This window comes from Eschrichtius robustus, chromosome 20, assembly GCF_028021215.1.
Source record: "Eschrichtius robustus isolate mEscRob2 chromosome 20, mEscRob2.pri, whole genome shotgun sequence".
NCBI lineage: Eukaryota > Metazoa > Chordata > Mammalia > Artiodactyla > Eschrichtiidae > Eschrichtius > Eschrichtius robustus.
Genome location: NC_090843.1, coordinates 16652329 through 16673565, shown reverse-complemented (window position 1 = coordinate 16673565; position 21237 = coordinate 16652329). Strand labels below are relative to the sequence as shown.

The window sequence follows — 21237 nt, the reverse complement described above, 5'->3', positions numbered from 1 at the left end:
CTGGGACTTCCCTGGTGGCGCAGTGGTTAAGAATCCACCTGCCAATGCAGGCGACGCAGAGTCGAGCCCTGGTCCGGGAAGATCTCACACGCTGTGGAGCAACTAAGCCCGTGCGCCACAACTACTGAACCCACGTGCCACAACTACTGAAGCCCGCATGCCTAGAGCCCGTGCTCTGCAACAAGAGAAGCCACCACAATTAGAAGCACTTGCACCAGAACAAAGAGCAGCCCCTGCTCGCTGCAACTAGAGAAAGCCCAGGCGCAGCAATGAAGACCCAATGCAGCCAAAACTAAAATAAATAAAACAAATTAAAAAAAAAAAAAAAAGGTCCCAGCCCCTGAGTCCATACCCGCTGCTATAGCACAGAATGAAACACCACCACTTTATGGAAAAGGGGAATAATCCAACCTAGCTGTATTCCAAAACAAGTCCAAACTTATCACCCAGGCAAATGCCCAGGTCCCATCCCTACTTCTGTGTCCTTTTTCACTGTGGGCAAAGAACCTTCCCCTACCAGCTCCTACCCCATAGGAGTTTACTCAAAAGCATGTGCTTTGGGCTCCCCTTTTTTCTAGTTTTATTTCTTCACAGTTATCCTGTTTGTTTTCCATCTTTCAAAAATCACTCCAAACTCTATTCACCAATGGCATGCCTTCTTTTTTCAGAATTGTTAGAGGTTTATTTAGTGTATTTTCTAAACATTCTTGGGGTTTTGGTGCCCAGGGAGGATAGCTGATGTGCTTAACCTGAGCTAGGAATGGGGAGCAAAGAAGAGGGGAATAAATGAACATTTACTAAACCCATTATATTGTGGCTGGCACTGTGTATTACTTAATCTTCAGAACAATTCCATGATGTAAACATTACTATGCTCCCTTTAAAGCTAAAAACATATTCAGAAGAGTGAATTAACTGTCAAGGTTACACAGTTTAGTAAGTAACAAGCAACATTCAAACTCAGGTCTGTAAAATCCTAAAACCTATACTCTTAGCCACTACACCATGAAATTATTCTTTGGCCCAGAGAATGGAGCAGTTTAATTCTGGAGTGAAATCTGATATTTCTCAAATTATTCCCAAGGAACTGGAGAGTACAGGATATTTTTCAAAAGAGTTCTGCAGTGTAAAAAAGAGACTCCTTCCTATAGCATAGACCATGTATTTCATGACACTTCAAAGAACAAGATACATCTCTGGGAACACTGCTATCTTCTGAAATTTTTTCCCATAATCATTCTTTCTTTTCTACACTTAAAAACAAATTCACCTATCCCAACCCTTCACATAAATATATCAGCTTTCAGCCAGGCCAATGATATCAGAGCTCATTGTACTCCCAGCCCTTAGATCCCACCCAAGGCCCTCAATAAAATGGTTTGATTTTCCCATCCCCCAAAGGTCAAATGTTAAAAAAAAAAAAAAAAAAAAAAACAACTCCCAAATAAGAATTAAGTTTAGAGGTATTAATGGTAAAAATTCCTTGCTCTAACTCGGAGTGGTTGGGGAAAAGTATATAGGAAATAAAGCATCGTCTAGAGGAATTCTGAAAGCTGGGCTGAGCTTGAAGGTATGAAGAAGGCTCAAGAAGTGGGAGAGCACCTCCTCTATATCCCAGGATACCCCTTGGTCAGCAGGAGAGTTACTCCCCCTTGGCAAAGGCTGTTTTTTTTTTTTTCCGGCCGCGCCACGCGGCATGCAGAATCTTCCCTGAGCAGGGATCGATCCCCCTGCATTGGGAGTATGGAGTCTTAACTACTGGACTCCCAAGGAAGCCTGCAAAGGCTGTTTAATGGGACTACAACAAAAGCACAGTAGTTTCATTTTCTTTTCCTTTTATTTTCTGCAGTCACTGTGCTCCCAAATCTGAAAATTAAGCCAGGGAGAAAAGGAAATAGGATATGGTTATGGTGGAAATAAGTAGTCCTAGACACGGGTCCTCGTCCCATCACTGAGTAGGAGAAAACAAGAACAAATCACTTAGCCGGGCTTTAGCTTCTTCATCTGTAAAATGAGGCAGCAAGACTTGATCAGAGCTGGTAACATCCTAGCACACATGCTCTAGCTCTCTCCTCTTTCGTCTGCTGCAGGCACAGGCTACTCGCAACATTCCTTCTGTTGTACCCCAAGACCTTAGACCCGTCTCAAATTATTAATTAGTTAATTAAATCCAGACAGACACCATCAATCAATTCGAGTTAAGCACAAGAGAGAAAAGACATTTATATGTTATTGCTAGACCAGATGACTACTGAGTCTCTCAACTCTAACATGTTAATTTCAATAAGTCTTCAACTAAAACTCCACTCCTAATCCCCTCCCCTCATTTAAATGCTCTGAAGTGGAAGCTGGCACAAGTGTAGACCACTACTGCCTTGTGCTCTGGAGCTGAGGTATTAAGCAGAACCAAGAGCAACTTCCCCTATAAACCCACCGAGTAAGCAGTTAGGGATAATAACAAACTGTTTAAGGAACTCAGGCTGCTAGAAGTTTGCTGTGTTTTAACTGCTTTCATATAACAGTAAAGAGAAACCCAGTTAAATCCCCCAGTCAGTGAACAAAAATGATCTCTTAGGAATTGCTGGTCTGAGTTCCTGTTCTGAGTAATAACACCTGGGATCTACAGAGCTACAACTCTGAAATAGATTGGATATAGAGGACCTGAAAGTAAGCAAAGAGTTGTAAAAATGGAAGAGAACACAGTAGGGACCCATTCAGCTAGAGGACTCCACACATTGCGTACCTGCATAGGTAATGGCTATTAAAGTGTATTATCAAACAGGAAGGTGCAGATCCTTGAAGTGCAGATCAATGACAGGAAACATCATCTTAGGTTACTATTTCCTCAAACAAAATGAAAAGACTTTAACCTCAGGCCCACTAGGGTCTGACACTCCAAGATTAACCTGTTTTACTCATTACTTTCCACCATTTTCTCAAGAACACTTTCTTGTGGTGTTTTGTAATGCTCACTTCCTCCTCCTGCTGGTAAGGTGCAGTGGCCTCATGTATACAGCTAATTGTCTTGGCAAGCTCTCGCGAAAGAGCATTGATCTTCACAGCCAGCAGGTGGTGCTCTTATTAAGCACAAACCTAAATCTGAACATTCTTTTCCCCAAGGTTATACATCCTCTACATTTCAAGCTAAGGATTAACTGGCTTGATTAAGTGAGGTAATATGGAAACAAGCTCCTTTTTCTGGAGAACTAAAGGGTTATCACACCCTAATGTCTCCACCTTCCAGTCAGGCAGTATAGTTCCTCAAATTAATGGGAGCGGCTGAGGTGTGGCAAGATGGAAGACAGAACTCTAAGATTAAGAGCTGCAGTTGGTTCCCATCCTCACAAAGTACACAAACTGGTTAGGAAACATTAGTAAAACTCTACATGAAAATGAAAAGTTGGAAGTCCTGCCATCTTTAAATATATTCTAGAGAAGAGGCTGCAAAGGGGTGGCCCAGAGGTCAGGTCTGGAGCACATGTTTGACCCACACAGGTGTGCTGGCTGCTAGTCTTCACCATTACTCACTATTCCACACAAAGATATTTGGGGAATCTCAATACTTTAGGAGGCGCTATTCACATCTTTGTGGCCCTGTGAATCTTCCAGTTTACAAATAGATAGCATTCTGAATGTGGCAGTTGTTTGGATCAAGTCAAAATTATCCCAATAGCCACAATATTAGATACACTAATTAGGGCCCCTAATCAACCCACATAAAGTCTAATTTATCCATAGGCAGATATGTTAATCATTCTACTTGGTATATATACTATTCCCCTGTACAGTCTCATAAGGAGAGTTTAATGACCAACTCACTTGTCCAAACCCCAATGTCATGGTTAGGAGTGTGTGTGTGTGTGTGTGTGTGTGTGTGTGTGTGTGTGTGTGTGTGTGTGTGTGTGTGTGTGTGTGTGTGTGTGTGTGTGTGTGTGTGTGTGTGTGTGTGTGTCAGAGAGAGGGGAGAGAAGGGAGGAAAGGCAGGAGGGGGAAAAAGTGGTGGGGGAGACAAGACAGACAGACACAGAGAAACGGCAGGCAGGAAAATGAAGACCACGGAGACCACAGAAAGTGGTCTCCTTCCTTTCTCCCTCATTTGCTACCTATAGTTGCTTGGAATGGAATGGAGTGGGGAAGTATAAGGTCAGCAGTCAGATTTATAGATATGATGCAGTCAGAAGAACAGAAAGTGTTAATAGGGAATGGGTACCTCCTAACAGAGATGCTGAATGATGGAACAGGAGATGCCAGGCAGGCGTTTTGGGCATATCTGATTGGGGGATGGGAGAGAGAATTCACAACTATACATGGTAATACTGTTGACGAAGGAATGATCACCATATTTATCAGCTGATATTCAATGAGTATGGAAGAGACCTTATCAGAATCAGATATAACTACAGGCTTCAGCCTTCTTTATTCAAATATGAGACCATACAATTCAATATTGTAATCCTAAGAGAGTAACTCAAGAAATGTTCCCAAATCATCCTGGTGTCTCTGTCTGTAGCTAGAGTCTGGAAACAGGTGGAAACCTGACTTCTCTTAATATCCTGGCTGGAGAGAAACATGAACTATAGTGAAAAGAAGGACAGGTATCAGATGACCTCAGTTTGAATTCTGGAGCCTTCTACATTAGCTATGTAGCCTGAGATAAACCACAACCTCTCTAAGCCTATTTCTTGATCTGTAAAACTGAAGTAACTTTACAAGATTACTGAGAGAAGCAAATGAGACAAGTATAAGAAAAGTGCTTGTAAACTATAAAACGCTATACAAATATTATCTTAAGTTATATAAGTTATTATCCAAATGGCAAGAAAAGGTAAATGTCAATGACTCTGGAATCTGAAGCACAGAGGAAAATGTTTTAGTGTTTTCTACTCATTATGTTCTAAAGTTTATTTACTGCTCCACCACTCCTGACCTAAACCCCTGCCTAGCTTGCTATGCGTATGTTTCAAATTTCTATGTATTTCCACTCTTACTAGAAGTCATGTGGCAGCAAGAATATTATGCCATGCCTTTCTTACAGTTGAAGGGAGTCATGGTAGTAAGGCTTGGAGTAGCTAAACAGATTTAGGTGACCAAGAAAGAATCCAGTCATTTGAAGAACAGATAAGGAATGAGGGGATTACAGTCATCTAACGTTTGATTAATTAGAAGACGGGATTCTCCCAAGATAGTTTATCAGTAATGACTGTTTTTGTAAATAAAGTTTTATTGAAACAGCCACACCCACTTGCTTATACATGGTCTTGTGCTACATGCTTTTGTGTATACATGCTTTTGTGCTACAAGGGCAGAGTTGCCTAGTTACAACATAGACTAAACCTAGCCAGTATGATCCATAAAGCCTAAATTATTTAGTATCTGCCCTTCTATGAAAAAGATAATATACTACTGATGCTAAAAAAAACTTGGGTTTTCTTCTCATGTCAGTTAAGTAAATCTTACATCCCATACAATTCGCATTCCCCAGACTCCTATTTTAGTTATCTTCCTTTCAAAAACTTGTACGGACTACCTGTAAGGTGCTATGAAGGATAGAGCAGGAAGAAAAACATGGTCCCTTATCCTCAGAGAACTTAAAATTTAACTAATGGAAAATAAGGTCATAAACAGCCATCATATAAACCATAACATATAGATAAAATAACACAGTGATTCGAGAGGAAACGCTTACATTCTGTAGGTTGGGGCCAGATCATGAGATTATTTGCAAATCAGTGAAACAAATCCAGACTATGAAAACACTGGCTTCCTGTAGTCTATAGAACAGTTTTCAACATTTTTGCTCATGTACTCCCACCATTTGAAATGTAATTTTTATTTTATTTTTTAAATTTTTAAATTTTTTTGGCCACACCACAAGGCTTGTGGGATCTCAGTTCCCCGACCACGGATTGAACCCGGGCCCTCAGCAGTGAAAGCATGGAGTGCTAACCACTGGACCACCGGGGAATTCCGAAATGTAGTTTTTAAGAAAATCATAAACTCAGACAGTTGTAAAGGCTGTATTTTCTAGAATACTACATGCATTAAAGATATTTATACCAACACCTCAGCATGTACATGTATAATATTTACCTTAGCTAAAAAAAAAATCTTTTACACCTACTTATTCAATCAGACTACAGTCACAGTAAAATCTAATTTCAGTTGTTAATTCTCTCTCTTTTTACAACTTAAATACTGTACAGTTGACGTGCAATATGTTAGTTTCAGGTGTAAGTTATTAATTCTCTAAATATTTATTCTAAGGTGACAGAAAAGGCAGAGAATCTTGCCATAAGTTATATACAAAAAAATAATGTACCCCGTCTTCATAATTTTTTATTCAAAACTTTCTTTTGCTTAATTCCCACAGGATTCTTCTTCAGGAGCCATGAATTCTGAAATGGTTCCTTTGGTGTCCCTACTGCCCAAGGTTTTTATACTCTGGGGGGCAAGACCCACAGCAAGACTCAATATGGGTAAGAGGAATGACTTTCATGTAGTGGGAGAAAAGCAATTATGAAAAGGGAGGTGGAAAAGGAAAACTGGCAGACACGGAGGCTTATCAGGTAGACCAACTTAGCAGCGCTGCCCATGCTGTGTTTTACATCATGGCACACACAGATAATACATTTTTTAAGACAGACTCTGTATAACAGACCAGGCTCCAAGCGTTGTGGCTGGAGGCAACTGTCCTAGCCTCACCACTTGAAGTGTTAGGGGAATTTCTCTCTTAGCAAGCTGCAATGTTTTAGTGGCACATTCCGGTCTCGGAGATCTATTTGCAAAATTCTAAGAGAAGACCTTTGTTGACAGCAATACCTTGACAGTACCTGGGGGTTGTACCAGAATCTTGGCCGACTTTCTTTCACTTTGAACCCTTTAAGTCTCACGTATTAGACTTTATATTATGTAGACTTTCTTACCATCTGGAAATGCTAGAACCGGGTGAACACAGGAATCCAACTGGGAAAGGCGTTCCAACAGAGGGGCTTCATAGTGGATTTCTGGAGGCGTGGAGCTGGCACTGCCTGAGCCGCACAGTGCACAGGAGGGGTTCACGTCACAGCCAGAGCGCACCGTGCTGTTCCGGTGAACCTGTGAAAAGTCAGACGAAACTGACAGTTCAGTGTCTGATAAAAACCCAGCTCCCCATTCAGTATCCCAAAGATTCAAAAGGCCCTCTCTAGGGACTTCCCTGGCAGTCCAGTGGTTAAGACGCCGCACTTCCAATGCAGGGGGGCGCGGGTCCGATCCCTGGTCGGGGAACTAAGATCCCGCATGCCGCGTAGCGCGGCCGGAAACAAACAAAAAATCATTATGTTGTACACCTGAAACTATATAATGTTATATGTCCATTATACCTCAATAAAATCAGAAATAAAAGTGACCTGCAAGCTAAAAAAAAAAAAAAAAAGGCCCTCTCTACATATATGACACCGCTAACAAAAAGTTTGATCAGTTTGTTAAAAGATTTCCATTTCTCCAACACACTAACCTTCAAAGTAATTAAGTAAACCTGCTTCTTCTCCAATGAAGACATCAAGTTAGGTGAAGCCCTTAGGTGCTTACCAAGAACACTTTACAAAACCTGTATGTTTCTACCAGCTTGATGGTTTTCCACCATCTGCTAAGGTGAAGAGCTGGCTCCAGATTTCTGGGTGAAACATGACTTTGCCCTCTTCAGCAACTTCATCCACCTAAGAGCCATACTAATGAACAACCAACCATACCTCTCCTGTTCTTTTCCCATTTCCTGCTATAAAAAGACTTCCAGGTGGCCTGAAACAACATGGCAAATTTCCGTGGACTCATTAGCTACTCTTTAACCTAGCCTAAAAATCTACTGTTATAAAGCTCATACTTAAGTAATGAAAATGAATTTGGGATGGTGAGTGTTCATATCCATAGTCTTTGTGTTAGATGAATTCCAATGGGATAGAAATCATTTCCATTAAACTTCCTTTGTATACATGCGGGCAGGATAAGAAATAACCTCTCCAGCTAAGTCCACAGTCAAAAATACTCTAAGTCTTCAAAAGATTTAACTGTTAAAAAAAAAAAATGGGATTTTTATGATTTTGTGCTTTGAGGAGAAAACTTCAGGTCATGCTGAATGCAGGATCCCTAGGTTCTTGTGTTAGGATGAACAAGTCTGGCATTTGCCAAATCATGACCACAAAAAAGTCATCTGGGTAGCATGCAGTCCTAGAAGAAGGGACTTGTCTGTGGAATGACACTATGACAAGGGATGCTAGAAGCAAGGGTAGTATCATAATAAAGACAAAAGGGTAGCATCAAAACTCTGTAACAACTGCGAGAGGTGCATTTAGTTTCAGCACACCCAACTCTTGAAAGCTGTTTGCCTTCACAGACACGCACAGAAGAAAGATAAATATGAGAACAATGCGGTCTTTATCAACATTCCCCAACTGCCTCCTCCTTGCAGCGACATAGATGGGTGGCATTCAAAGAAGGCCCTGTGAAGGTTAGACTGGGCAACTTACGCTAAAGTGAAAGAATTCTAATAAGCTGCAATTGTAGATGGCTTTGAAAGGAAATTATACCAACTAAACACACACTTCTGTGTAGACATTAACTGGTACTGTTTTGGGAAAAACTACCTCTTGCAACCTATTTAACCAGGGCTGGCTTTCTGGGGGAGATAACATTTTGAGGCAGAGAGAGAGAGGGGCCTACGCTGGCAGGGACAAAAACCACAGACTGCGCAGGAGATGAATGGGAGGATTTAGGAAATTAGAATCCAAAAATGGCACCAGAACTTTAAACACTGACAAGATTAGAAAAACATATAAAAATCAGAATAAGAGATCTTAAAAGGGAGGTATATTTTCTCCTCATAAACTAACCCATGACATCAACTAGCTCTCCAAGTGGGCAATGCACAGCATTCCATTTTATAGACTGGATGTAGAGTAAAAACGATATGGCAAGATGAACAAACTAAGAGAAAGATTAAAATAAAAGCTGAAATTACCAAAAGAAAAAATATGTGCTAGAAACAGCAAATTTAAGAACTGCTCTTTGAGAGTTTCCCCCCCCCCCCTTCCCAAACCCACCTCAAGAATGGGTTAGACGGCTTCCCTGGTGGCGCAGTGGTTGAGAATCTGCCTGCTAATGCAGGGGACACAGGTTTGCGCCCTGGTCTGGGAAGATCCCACATGCCGCGGAGCAACGAGGCCCGTGAGCCACAATTACTGAGCCTGCGCGTCTGGAGCCTGTGCTCCGCAACAAGATAGGCCACGATAGTGAGAGGCCCGCGCACCGTGATGAAGAGTGGCCCCCGCTTGTCGCAACTAGAGAAAGCCCTAGCACAGAAACGAAGACCCAACATAGCAATCAATCAATCAATAAATCCTTAAAAAAAAAGAGAATGGGTTAGATAGGAACACAGCAATTAATTAGATAAACTGTAAGACTGGCCTAATAAAGAGAAAAAGGAAAAAATGCAAACATATAAGAACCCCTCAAAAAAGCACTAGTTAATTGATAAACTGGATACAGGATACAATAGTGTAGACACATACACACAGCCAAGTTAAAATAAAAATAAATAGTCTTGACATAATAATGTTATCCAAATAAAACACTAACATGTAGAGAGATGCAGAGAGAAGGAGGATAGAGGAACGTGCAAGAAACCACTGACGTGGCTATGATGGCGGGGAGGAGATTAAGGAGAGCTTTCATTTTCCACATTATGCATTTCTGTAATGTTTAAATGTTACATATTTTTATATTCAATCTAATCAGAGAATACAATACACATGCCTTAAATAAAGGTAGGGGGTGAGACTAGTCTTGTGTCCTCAGTGAAGTCTTTAAAAACATTGAAGAACAGATCATTTCTATTCAATTAAAATGGCTGGTGCTGGCATAAAGAAATTAGATTTCTATAGTCCTCTTAGAAAAACAGAATTGACTTAAAACCTGATAAAAAGTATGTGCACACATACTTACACACCAATCTTACTTTTGAATGAAAAACTGTGAAGTGTTAATAGAACCTAGACGTATAGAAAAGTATCTTAATTTATTAAGAGATAAATCTGGGGAATTTTTTTGAAGGACAGTTTGGGCAACTTTAAATATACACACACAGAAATAAGACGCCAAATTATACACATGTATTTATTTATTTATTTATTTTAAAAACCACAAAAAAATAAAAACAACCTACCATGAGCAAGTGGGATTTATTCCTGGATATCAAAAGTATTCGATATTAGGACATCAATTAATACAATTTCACACTGCCCATTCAACATCTCCACTTAGATGTCTTAACAGGCATTCAGAGTTAGTGAGTTAACGCTGAGCTCCTAACTCTTCCCAACTTCCAGTTGCTCAATCTTAAATCCTTGGACTCATCCTAAGCTCCTTTATCATACCCCAAAACCAATCATGAAATCCTATCGTCTCCACCTTCTAAATGTATCCAGGATCTGACCACTTCATACCATCTCAACTGCAGTCACTATCTTTTCTCATATGCGTTTCTTAAATAGCCTCCGAACTGGTCTTCCTGCTTGTCCCTCCTTCCAGTTATCTGACACAGTAGTTGGTGTAATCTTGTTTTACAACCTCAGTCAGACCATGCCAGTCCTCTGCTCAAAGCCTTCCAATGGCTCCTCATCTCATGAGGAATAAAAGTCAAAGTTCTTGCACTGGTACACACAAAGCCCTATACCACCTGTCACTTCTATCCCCTCTCGGACTTCATTTCCTGCTTCTCTCCTAGCTCACGCTACCAGTTCCTCTGACTTCCTTGTTTCTTCCCCAAAATGACAGGCAAACTTCTGGATCACAGGCCCCTGCACTTGGCTCTTCTATTAGCTCCATGGTCATTCCCTCACCTCAGGTGTTTTTCTCAAGTGTCATCTTCCTAAAAGTAACTTTTATTTAGAAACATACAAGTGACAAAAGAGTCTATTCTTGACTATAACAACAATAAAAAAAATACTGGAATAAGTTTAACTAGAAATTTTAAGCACAAAGCTTAAAGCTATTATTAATATTCTACAAATTAATCTATAATCTTAAACTCAGTAGGTTTTTGGTACAGAAGAGAGAAGAGGCAAATGTAATTTAAACAAACTACAAACTGGAAGAATAAATGCCAAGGGGAAAAGTTCCCAGAAATTTTCTGATAAGCAAAGGTAGACGGGAGTGATTTGCCCTACCACATTTTAAAAGTTATAGTAATTTAAAAAAATATGCTACTGGTTAAGGAGCAGAAAAATTAATTAAACAAAAAGAAAAAATAGAACAATATGTATAACATGACAATTTAATTTTTAACACAGGCAATATTTCTAAATGAATTAACTAAAAAAAAGGGTCAGGGGGAGATGACTTTTCCAATAAATGAATCAGGGAAATCAAGGTCTGGGGGGTGGGAAGAAGGTGGATTCCTACTTCCCATCAAAATAAATTCCAAAGGTATTAAAGATTTAAAGATAAAACAAACATTATGTTTAAACTGTAAAAGAAAAACTGTGTGGCAACATACAGTAGTTAAAAGTGTGGGCAATGGGGCCAGGCTGTCTGGGTTTGAGACCTAACTCTGCTGCTTACTAGCTGTATAACCTTAGACAAGTTAAGTAATGGCTTCATCCATAATAACAGCTGCTTATCTGATAAGGCGGTTTTGAGAATAACTATCACTTAGAACAGTGTCTGGTCTCAACTCTCTGTTATCTTTGTAGTCATACAAAGCACACTGTCTTCATTTATAATGGGGGGAGAAAAAAAAAAGACATCAACCATAAAGACCATCGATACCAAATTCTAGTTTCTTGTTAGTTGGTATGACCTCCTCAAATTTACTCATCTGTTATTAAAGGATCAATAATGCCAATTTCATGGGATTGTGGGAAATGTAATATGATTTCTCAAACTATTAAAACACTACACAAATGCTAGCTAAATTAGTATATGTCAAGGTTTCTCAACAACAGCACTACTGACACTTTGAGCGGGATAATTTTTTGCTGGGAGGAGATGTCCTGTGCACTGTAAATAAGCAGCAGCTTCCCTGACCTCTCTACTCATGGTGCAAGTAACACCTTCCTCCCCACCTTCTGTGACAACCAAAAATGACTACATTGTCAAATGTTTCTTGGGGGTGGGCAGGCAGGTCAAAAATCATTGAGGGGGCTTCCCTGGTGGCGCAGCGGTTGGGAATCTGCCTGCCAATGCAGGGGACACGGGTTCGAGCCCCGGTCTGGGAAGATCCCACATGCCGCGGAGCAACTGGGCCCGTGAGCCACAGCTACTGAGCCTGTGCGTCTGGAGCCTGCGCGTCTGGAGCCTGTGCTCCGCAACAAGAGAGACCGCGATGAAGAGTGGCCCTCACTTGCCGCAACTAGAGAAAGCCCTCACACAGAAACGAAGACCCAACACAGCCATAAATAAATAAATAAATAAAAATAATTTAAAAATAATAATAAATAAAAATAAAATCTATAGACTATTTACAGTTTTATTACAGTAAAAGTTTTAGAAACAACTTAGGACCACAGAGCTTGTGTTGGGATAATGCTTTGTAACAGGGATAATATTGATACATAACACTCCTATGTGCTACACATTCATTATAAAAAAAAAAAATCATTGAGAACCACGCGGCTCAAATTATGGTTATCCCTCCTAGTAAAATTCAACGCACAGGCTCCCATTAAATATTAATGGTGAGAGAGAAGAAAGGTCTCAAGACTACTGCAGTCAAAAGAACTCAACAGCAAGCCTGAAGAGGCTTCCACTAATCAAAATTGACAATTTGAGCATAGAAAAGAATTTCAATGGCTTGAATAACTCAAATATGTTTAAATCGATGACTTCATAATCATACACACCCCCCCCTCCACAAAGACTTTATTGATTGCCCTTGGAAGATGGCAGGAAATCAACTTATTGTTTGAAAATTGGTAGATAAAAGGAAATAACACGAATCATGCTTCTTTCTGCACAAACCATACTTAAGGGTAAACCAATAGTATAAAAGGGCATTTTTCTCTTATAGAATGATCATATTTATCCTTTAGCCGTAAACTAGAAAACCGGACAACACACAGCTTAAGACAGAAACAAATGAGGTGGCCTGTGATTACCTTGGCTTTCTGCCTGCAGGCACACTGCAGACTGCACAGCAGGTGAGGGATTCTAAGCAGAGCGTGATGGTTTCACTGAGTTGAGGAAACACACTCCCAGAGACTGAAGTACAGAGGCTCAGGTGACTGGTAATTATGAGGCAGACTTCTTGAGAAGAGGAAGCCATACAGAAAAAGAGCTCCAGAAATCTTCATGAGATTTCCTTGAGTGTTGGCTGAACACTAAGAAGCCCATGTACAGGGTGAAACTCCACCAGGTCAGGCAAAGAACAACGAAGGAGCTATGAACTGAACAGTTCCCCGAGCTCACACAAGCAGGGAGACTTCTCCATTGTGACCAGCCAAGTGGCACAGAGCATTCAAAAAAGACCCCAGAAGATCCTGATTTACTAGTGGAGTTAAAGTAGGCTACTCTACACCCTCCCTAGTAAAGGAAAAACTGAACCTCAAGTAACTTACCTGCCAACAAAACAAAGCCTCTTTAAAGGAAGATAATACAATCCCTATGCTTCAACCACGTAAAATTAAATGCCCAACATCCAAAAAAACACTGTTAGATGTGCCAAGAGGCGAGAAAGTTACACCACAGGGATATAATCAGAAAAATGTAAGCCACTGGATAAATAAATGGAATAACCCAGTTTTCTCAACAAATACATTGCAAGGAAAAGGGGTATAATGCATAGTTTATAGCAAACCAACACTCTTACTGAGAACTAGAAAGGCCAGATTTAAAAAAAAAAGCAAGCTCAACTTTAAGATACAAGAGAAATGCTAAAACAATGACAACATCAAGGAGTCAAGATTTCAGAGAGCATAGAACCATAAAGTGTGGAGCTACTTCTTCCTGTGGACAATGGGTGATTTTGAGTGATGCTTAGAATTTGGTGTCTTGGTAGAGGGTCACTTCTGGGGACAGAGAAATGAGCAGAGATTCTGATGATTTTGTAGGGCTGAAGAGACAACTTTAGAGAGCTGAAGAGCCAAATTCCCAGTGAAAAGGAAGGACAGGAAACTAAGAATGACACATGTCAGATACTCCTGCTCCCAAGGCATTTGGAAAATTCTGAAGCTGTGATGGGCAGGAGGCTAAGAAGCTAAGCAGAAAGCCTCTGGGAAGTAGAGAGATTTTTGGCAGGCTCACTTTGATGAGGAGACTACAATTAGAGTTCAGGATACATGAGGGGGAAGGGCACTGGTCATCGAATCAGGCTCTCATCTGGAAATGGGAGTAAGAAACAAGGCTATGCCCTAAGAATGGACCAGAGAGAAACAAAGCCTTATCAAAACTGTAAGCCAGGGGAAGGGGAAGCTGGGACGAAGTGAGAGTGTGGCATGGACTTATATATACTACCAAATGCAAAATAGATAGCTAGTGGGAAGCAGCTGCATAGCAGAGGGAGATCAGCTCGGTGCTTTGTGACCACCTAGAGGGGTGGGATAGGGAGGGTGAGAGGGAGATGCAAGAGGGAGGAAATATGGGGATATATGTATATGTATAGCTGATTCACTTTGTTATAAAGCAGAAACTAACACACCATTGTAAAGCAATTATACTCCAATAAAGATGTGAAAACAAACAAAACTATAACCTAGCTGCAACTCAGCTCAGTGCCTAACTGCAGTCAAGTTTTCAGCTCCCGTTCTATATGCCTAGCAGGGGAAGGTGAATCTGCTCCCGGGAAAGAGAGCATCAGAGGTGCGAAAATCTTTTAAATATATAATATCCAACATTGACTCAAAACGAATTTGGCATCGTTATTAGACACACCAGAAGTGTGGATAAGAGAACTGGTGGATAGATTAATTAAGGAACAGAGGAAAAAAATAACAGGGAAATACAGAACAGAATGCACATGCACAGTGATCAAATCCAACATACTTGTAATCAGAGGTCCATAAGGAGAAGACAAAGAATGCGGCAAGGGCAATGTTTGAAGAAATAATGGTTCAGTTTGTGCTAAAAATGATTAAAGACACTAATCCACAGATTTAAGAAACTGCAAAACCCAAGCCAAATGAAAACACAAAGAAAACAACATCCAAGCACATCATAAACCTGTTTAAATTGCAAGGAAAAAAATAAAGGGGAAGCCTATAAAATGAGACTTAAAAGACTTACTGGAATGTATGGACTTTATCTGGATCTTGATTCAAACAAACTTTAAAAATCATTTATGGAGTCTGGGTAATCTGAACAGGGAAGTCTCTGATAACTGTAGGAATCACTGTTAAAGTCAAAAGCATTACCAGTGGCAAAAATCACCAACAATACTGAAGATGGTACTACCTGATTCAATCTTAAAATAGCCTAAACCTGCAATATGCAGAACTGGTAACAACAGTAGATTCTTTTACTTTGGTAAATATTTCTTGGAAAGTAGACCCCCAAGGACCTTGTCTAAGATGATAATGAAAAAGGTAGAGATTTTAAAATTTGTGCCAAAACACTCATGGCTCACTTGGTATATAATAGTAAAAAATGAACTGTGGAATGGTTAAGCAAACCATGGCATCACTTCTTATGTGGCATCTAAAATGCCGAGTACACTGATATTAAGAAGTATGTATATGCAACATAAAAATCAAGTGTATGTGCACAGCAATTAAAACAATCAATGCAAGTACATCAGATAATGAAAGAAAATGTACAATCATTTGACTGATCTTTTTTTTTAACTTGTTTTATTTTATTATTACTATTTTTTTGGCTGCACCGTGCAGCATGCAGGATCTTAGTTCCCTGACCAGGGATTGAACCCATGCCCCCTGCACTGGGAGCACAGAGTCTTAATCACTGGACTGCCAGGGAAGTCCCTGACTGACCTTTTATTAGTTTATTTTCCTATAAACTTATTTAGACTATGTTTGAAAACAAAATGGGATCAGTAAATCAATGTTGCAAATAAAGTTTCTGTATTTTATATTTACTTTGGCATACTTAAAAACATCTACTTCATCTACTCGTAATTTTAGAATGAGATTTTAAGAAATGGAAAACGTTGATGGTTAAAGCTTTCATTTTAAAATTTAAATATCAGTATTGCCAAGTGTGCAAACACCACCTACAAAGAGATTACAGAGCAGGAAGCAGATGTTCTGAAATGCTTCTCTTGGAATCATAGTAATTCATGAGCATGCTTAATCAGTATTACTTTACCAAGGTTTCCTTGTCAAATAAGTTGGGGAAACAAAAGATTTTCTTTTAAACAAATGGCTTTTAAGTCTTTAATGTCTTTTATGAATCTCTGACTGGAGCATATATATGGCATGAAGTGCTCTCCAAATTGATTCACCCATCACATTACACTGGTGGCAGATATTTCAAATTATCTAAGAGTTCATCACTACTTTGAAATCACGACAGTTACTATACCTGCTGCTAAATCTTGTTATTTAGTGCATTAAGAAAGCAATTAATATACCACAAGTTTATATTTTAACAACTGTTTCAACATACTTAGTTTCCCCTATAATCCAATGTCTTTTATGCATTAAAAAAATGTGGGACTTCCCTGGTGGTTAAGAATCCACTTGCCAACACAGGGGACACAGGTTTGATCCCTGGTGCAGGAAGACCCCACATGCCACGGAGCAACTAAGCCCGTGAGCCACAACTACTGAGCCTGTGCCCTAGAGCCCACAAGCCACAACTACTGAGCCTGTGTGCCACAACTACCGAAGCCCGCGCACCTAGAGCCCGTGCTCCGCAACAAGAAGCTGCCGCAATGAGAAGCCCACACACCGCAACGAAGAGTAGCCCCTGCTCGCTGCAACTAGAGAAAGCTCGTGCACAATGAGGACCCAATGCAGCCAAAAATTAAAAAAACAAAAACAAAACAAAACAAAAAACTATTCTGAGGAGTCCACGGACATGATCACTCTGCCAAAGGCCTGAATCAGGAGTAAGAAATTGCAAGATGCGGGCTTCCCTGGTGGCGCAGCGTTTGGGAATCAGCCTGCCAATGCAGGAGATATGGGTTTGAGCCCTGGTCCGGGAAGATCACAAATGCCGTGGAGCAACTAAGCCCATGCACCACAACTACTGAGCCTATGCTCTAGAGCCCGTGAGCCACAACTACTGAGCCTGCGTGCTACAACTACTGAAGCCCATGCACCTAGAGCCCGTGCTCCGCAACAAGAGAAGCCACCGCAGTGAGAAGCCTGCGCACCGCAAGGAAGAGTAGCCCCCGCTCACGGCAACTAGAGAAAGCCCGCGCGCAGCAACGAAGACCCAACGCAGCCATTAATTAATTAAAAAAAGAAATTGCAAGATGCAAGAAGCAGAAAAAGAATGCAAAGCCAAGGCTGGTCTTGGTCAACCAGCCAGCGAAGTGGCAAGGAAGTTTAACACCTACTCCAGGACTTTTGTGGAAAAAGCCAACGGGGAGAAAGTGAAAGCCCACTCCTGATCCATGTTCATGTAAGAGGTCCAAATTCATACTACCTATTTATATGCAGGGACCTTAAGCTAAGGATTTGCCATTCCAAATTCACCTAGATTCCTGAAGTCTCTTCAGAAGCTAATGGAAAACTGTGCTTTAAGGACACTTTCACAGTCCAGGGATCACAAGACTCCTAAAGAAAGCATGCCTCCCTCACCCTGGACCCAGATGAGCTCACCATGAAAGATACTGTAAATCATACAAGAACACAGACTGTTATGAGGCAGTCAGTACATGCAAAAATGGGAAGAAGTGGCCCTGGGCAAGCTAGAAATAGAACAATTAGAAAACAACTTTGAAATAAGTATACTAAAATTTTTCATAGTGATAATGGCAGGAATATATGTTATGAAACAGGAACAGGATGAAAAAAAGGATGTTTCTAAAAGTAACAAATTCTGAAAAAAAAAGTACACATTGAAATAAAAAACCCAATTGACAGGTTTACCAATAAACTAAACACAGCTGGAGAAAAAACTGATAAAGAGGAGGAACAGTCAGAGAAGACTACATGAAATAAAGCATAGGAAGAGAGAGATGAAATTGCAAAGTATCAAAAGAAAGGAAGCAATATGGAAGAGAGAATGAGAAGATCAACAACAATCGACATTCTATATTTAAAAAGAGAATAAAAAATTGGAATAATGACTAGAAAATTTTCAAAATTCAAGACGAACAAGAACTCTCAGAATGAGGGTGCACACCAAGACCTAGTGGCTAGAAACTAATTCATACATCTAACTATGTCCCTTGATATTGTGAAACATAAAAACAAAACCAGAAGTAAGGGGCTGGGGTAAAGATTTAAGTTACCAGAGAGAAGATACAGATAATCTATAAAGAAATGACACTTAAACTGACATCAGAATTTTCAACAACAATAAATATTGGAAGGCAATGAAATTATCTTCAAAGTGCTAAATATAAATTTACATGCAGTTAAGTCATCATTCAAGAATAAAGGCAATACATAACTGTGTGTGTATTCACAAATACACATTTCACACATAAATGTAATTCTGTATGTTTTTAATTTATAAAGACTTTACAACTTATACCATTGTTAGAAGGCTACTAAATGTATTCAGCAAGAATTGAGTGGGATGCAAGAAGCAACACTGAACAGGAATGGCAAAAGTATTAGTAAATGTAAATAAGTATAAACCTAAAAATGGCTAATTTGGGAGGGATTTAAAAACAAGGTAACTAAAATAGTAAAAATAAATTATAGATAATGGGTAGGAAAGACTGGAGTTTTACTTTTTAATTTAGTTTTAAAATTTTATTTATTTATTTATTTATGGCTTGCTGGTCTTCATTGCTGCACGCGAGCTTTCTCTGGTTGTGGAGAGCGGGGGCTACTCTTCAGTGTGGTGTGCGGGCTTCTCATTGGGGTGGCTCCTCTTGTTGCAGAGCACAGGCTCTAGGCGCGTTGGCTCAGTAGCTGCAGTGCGCAGGTTCTAGGGCGTGCGGGCTTCAGTAGTCGTGGCGCACGGGCTTAGCTGTTCCGCAGTATGTGGGATCTTCCTGGACCAGGGATTGAACCCGTGTCCCCTACACTGGCAGGCAGATTCTTAACCACTTCGTCACCAAGGAAGTCCCAAGGCTGGAGTTTTAAAAAGAGGCATTCTAAAGTCCTACTGTTCCCAAAGCAGACAGAGATGAGAAGAACTTTCAACTAACCCAATAGACAGCAGAAAGGCATAAAAACAAGGCAAAGAGAAGGCAAGGATTAAAAAAACATTAAGAGAAATTACTGATTCCAAACATGATAGTAATCAGAGTTAATATAAATGGATTTAAATCACCTCTTTAAAACACATCTAAAACAAACTGACACAGAAAAACTGAAAACAAAGAGATGGAAAAGGATGTATCTAGCAAGTACTTACCAAAGAAACCCATTTAAAGTAAAATTAATAGAGATCAAAAGGGAAACAACATAATGATGAAAGGAATGAAGATGAAGAAGAAATAATAATCATTAACTACGATGTACCTAACCAGGCGCCCTGGAACTATATGAACATATATGGATTAAAAAAAAAAAAAAAAAAAAAGAAAGAAAAAAAAAGAAATGGGGGTGAGGTTGGGGAAATGAGAGAGGTAGTTTAAGAGTATAAACTGACTACTAGAAGATAAGTACGTCCTAGAGATCTAATACAGAGTACAGTGGTTATAGACAATGCCACTGTATTATAAACAACAAATGTGCTAAGAGACTAGATCTTAATTATTCTCACCACAAAAAAGAAATGGTAACTATGTGAAGATAGAGGTGTTACCTAAGGCTACAATGGCAATCAAATTGTAACTTAAACTTACACAATGCACATATCAAACATATTAAAAAAAAAAAATAGGAAGCAGACCAAAGGATATAAAAGATATGAACACAATAAGCCCAAGATGTGAGTTAAATTTAGAACCCTGAAGTCAACAAACAGGATATGGATATACTCACACCCACACAAATACTGTCTTTTTAGGAAATGTGGACTATTTACAAATGCTGAACTAAAATTTTGTACATCAACATGGAGATCTTGAAAACACAACAGTGAATTAAAACACACACGTACACCCCCTAAAAACACACAGCAAAAAACCAAACCCAAGTTGCAGAATACGTACAACGATAGCATTTATATAAATTTTAAATAAACAATACTGCATTTTGTGCTCTTGAACACATATATGTGTAGTAAAGATCTAAGAACCTGAACTGGGAGTATACACAAATTCATAATAGTGGTTAGCTCTGGGGAAGAAAGCACGTAAAGGAGATGAAAGAAAATAAAAGGAGCACTAGTTATCTATAATTTTCTTTTAATATTAAAAAAAACACATGAAGCAAAAAAAATTTGACTATTAACATTTAGGGTGGTACATATATCGATTTTTGTTACATCATCCTTTATACTTCACAGAATTAAAAAAATCAGGGGAGGAGGCAGGTAAACCTATAAGTTCTCTGTATACAGAAAAAATTAAGTTCTTCACACAATAAATTCAATGGTATAGAAGAGCCCCAGAAAACTGGCAGTGGGAGTAAAAGAAAGTCCAACTATTTCGGAGCAAAGGTGTGTTAAGTCTGAAAGTTGCTGAAACCCAGGAATCGAATTGGGAACAGCACCTATCAATCTGTCTTCTAGATTTAGAAGTGAGAAAAGGGTTCAACCATCATATGAGCAGCAGAGATAAGGACCAACGGCTAGTGTACTGAGAATAGAGTCCCCTCCCCAGATCCTACCTCAAAATTCATGCCTACCCAGAACCACAGAATGTGACTGTAGTTGTAAATAGGGTCTTTGCAGATGCAATTACTTTAATATGAAGTACTACTGGATTAGGGTAAGCCTTAAATCCAATGACTGGTGTCCTTATAAGACCATGTGAAAACACAGACACACAGGGAAGGTGATCGTCTGAAGATGGAGGCAGAGATAGGAATTATGCTACTACAAGCCAAGGACTACTAAGGTTGCTTGCAGGAAGTGGCAAGAAAGGATTCTTCCCTAGAGCCTTCAGAGGGCAGCAAGGGCTGACAACCTTGATTTCAATGTCAGACTTCTGGCCTCCAGAACTGTGACAGGAAACTAATTCAGTCAGCTACTAAGTTTTTCCTAGTGATAAATACAAAATGTAGATAGATCAACTTA

The 21237-nt window shown here is 39.7% G+C and overlaps 1 protein-coding gene across 4 annotated transcripts in view; it reads right to left on the bottom strand.

Moving 5' to 3' along the window:
- Positions 1-21237, bottom strand: part of KANSL1 (KAT8 regulatory NSL complex subunit 1) — a 185105-nt gene that overhangs the window by 11324 nt on the left and 152544 nt on the right. For all 4 annotated transcript variants that reach the window (XM_068530521.1, XM_068530520.1, XM_068530522.1 and 1 more), the window contains one exon: positions 6924-7095. In XM_068530521.1, the coding sequence (XP_068386622.1) occupies positions 6924-7095 (172 nt within the window). The remainder of the gene's footprint in view (positions 1-6923; positions 7096-21237) is intronic.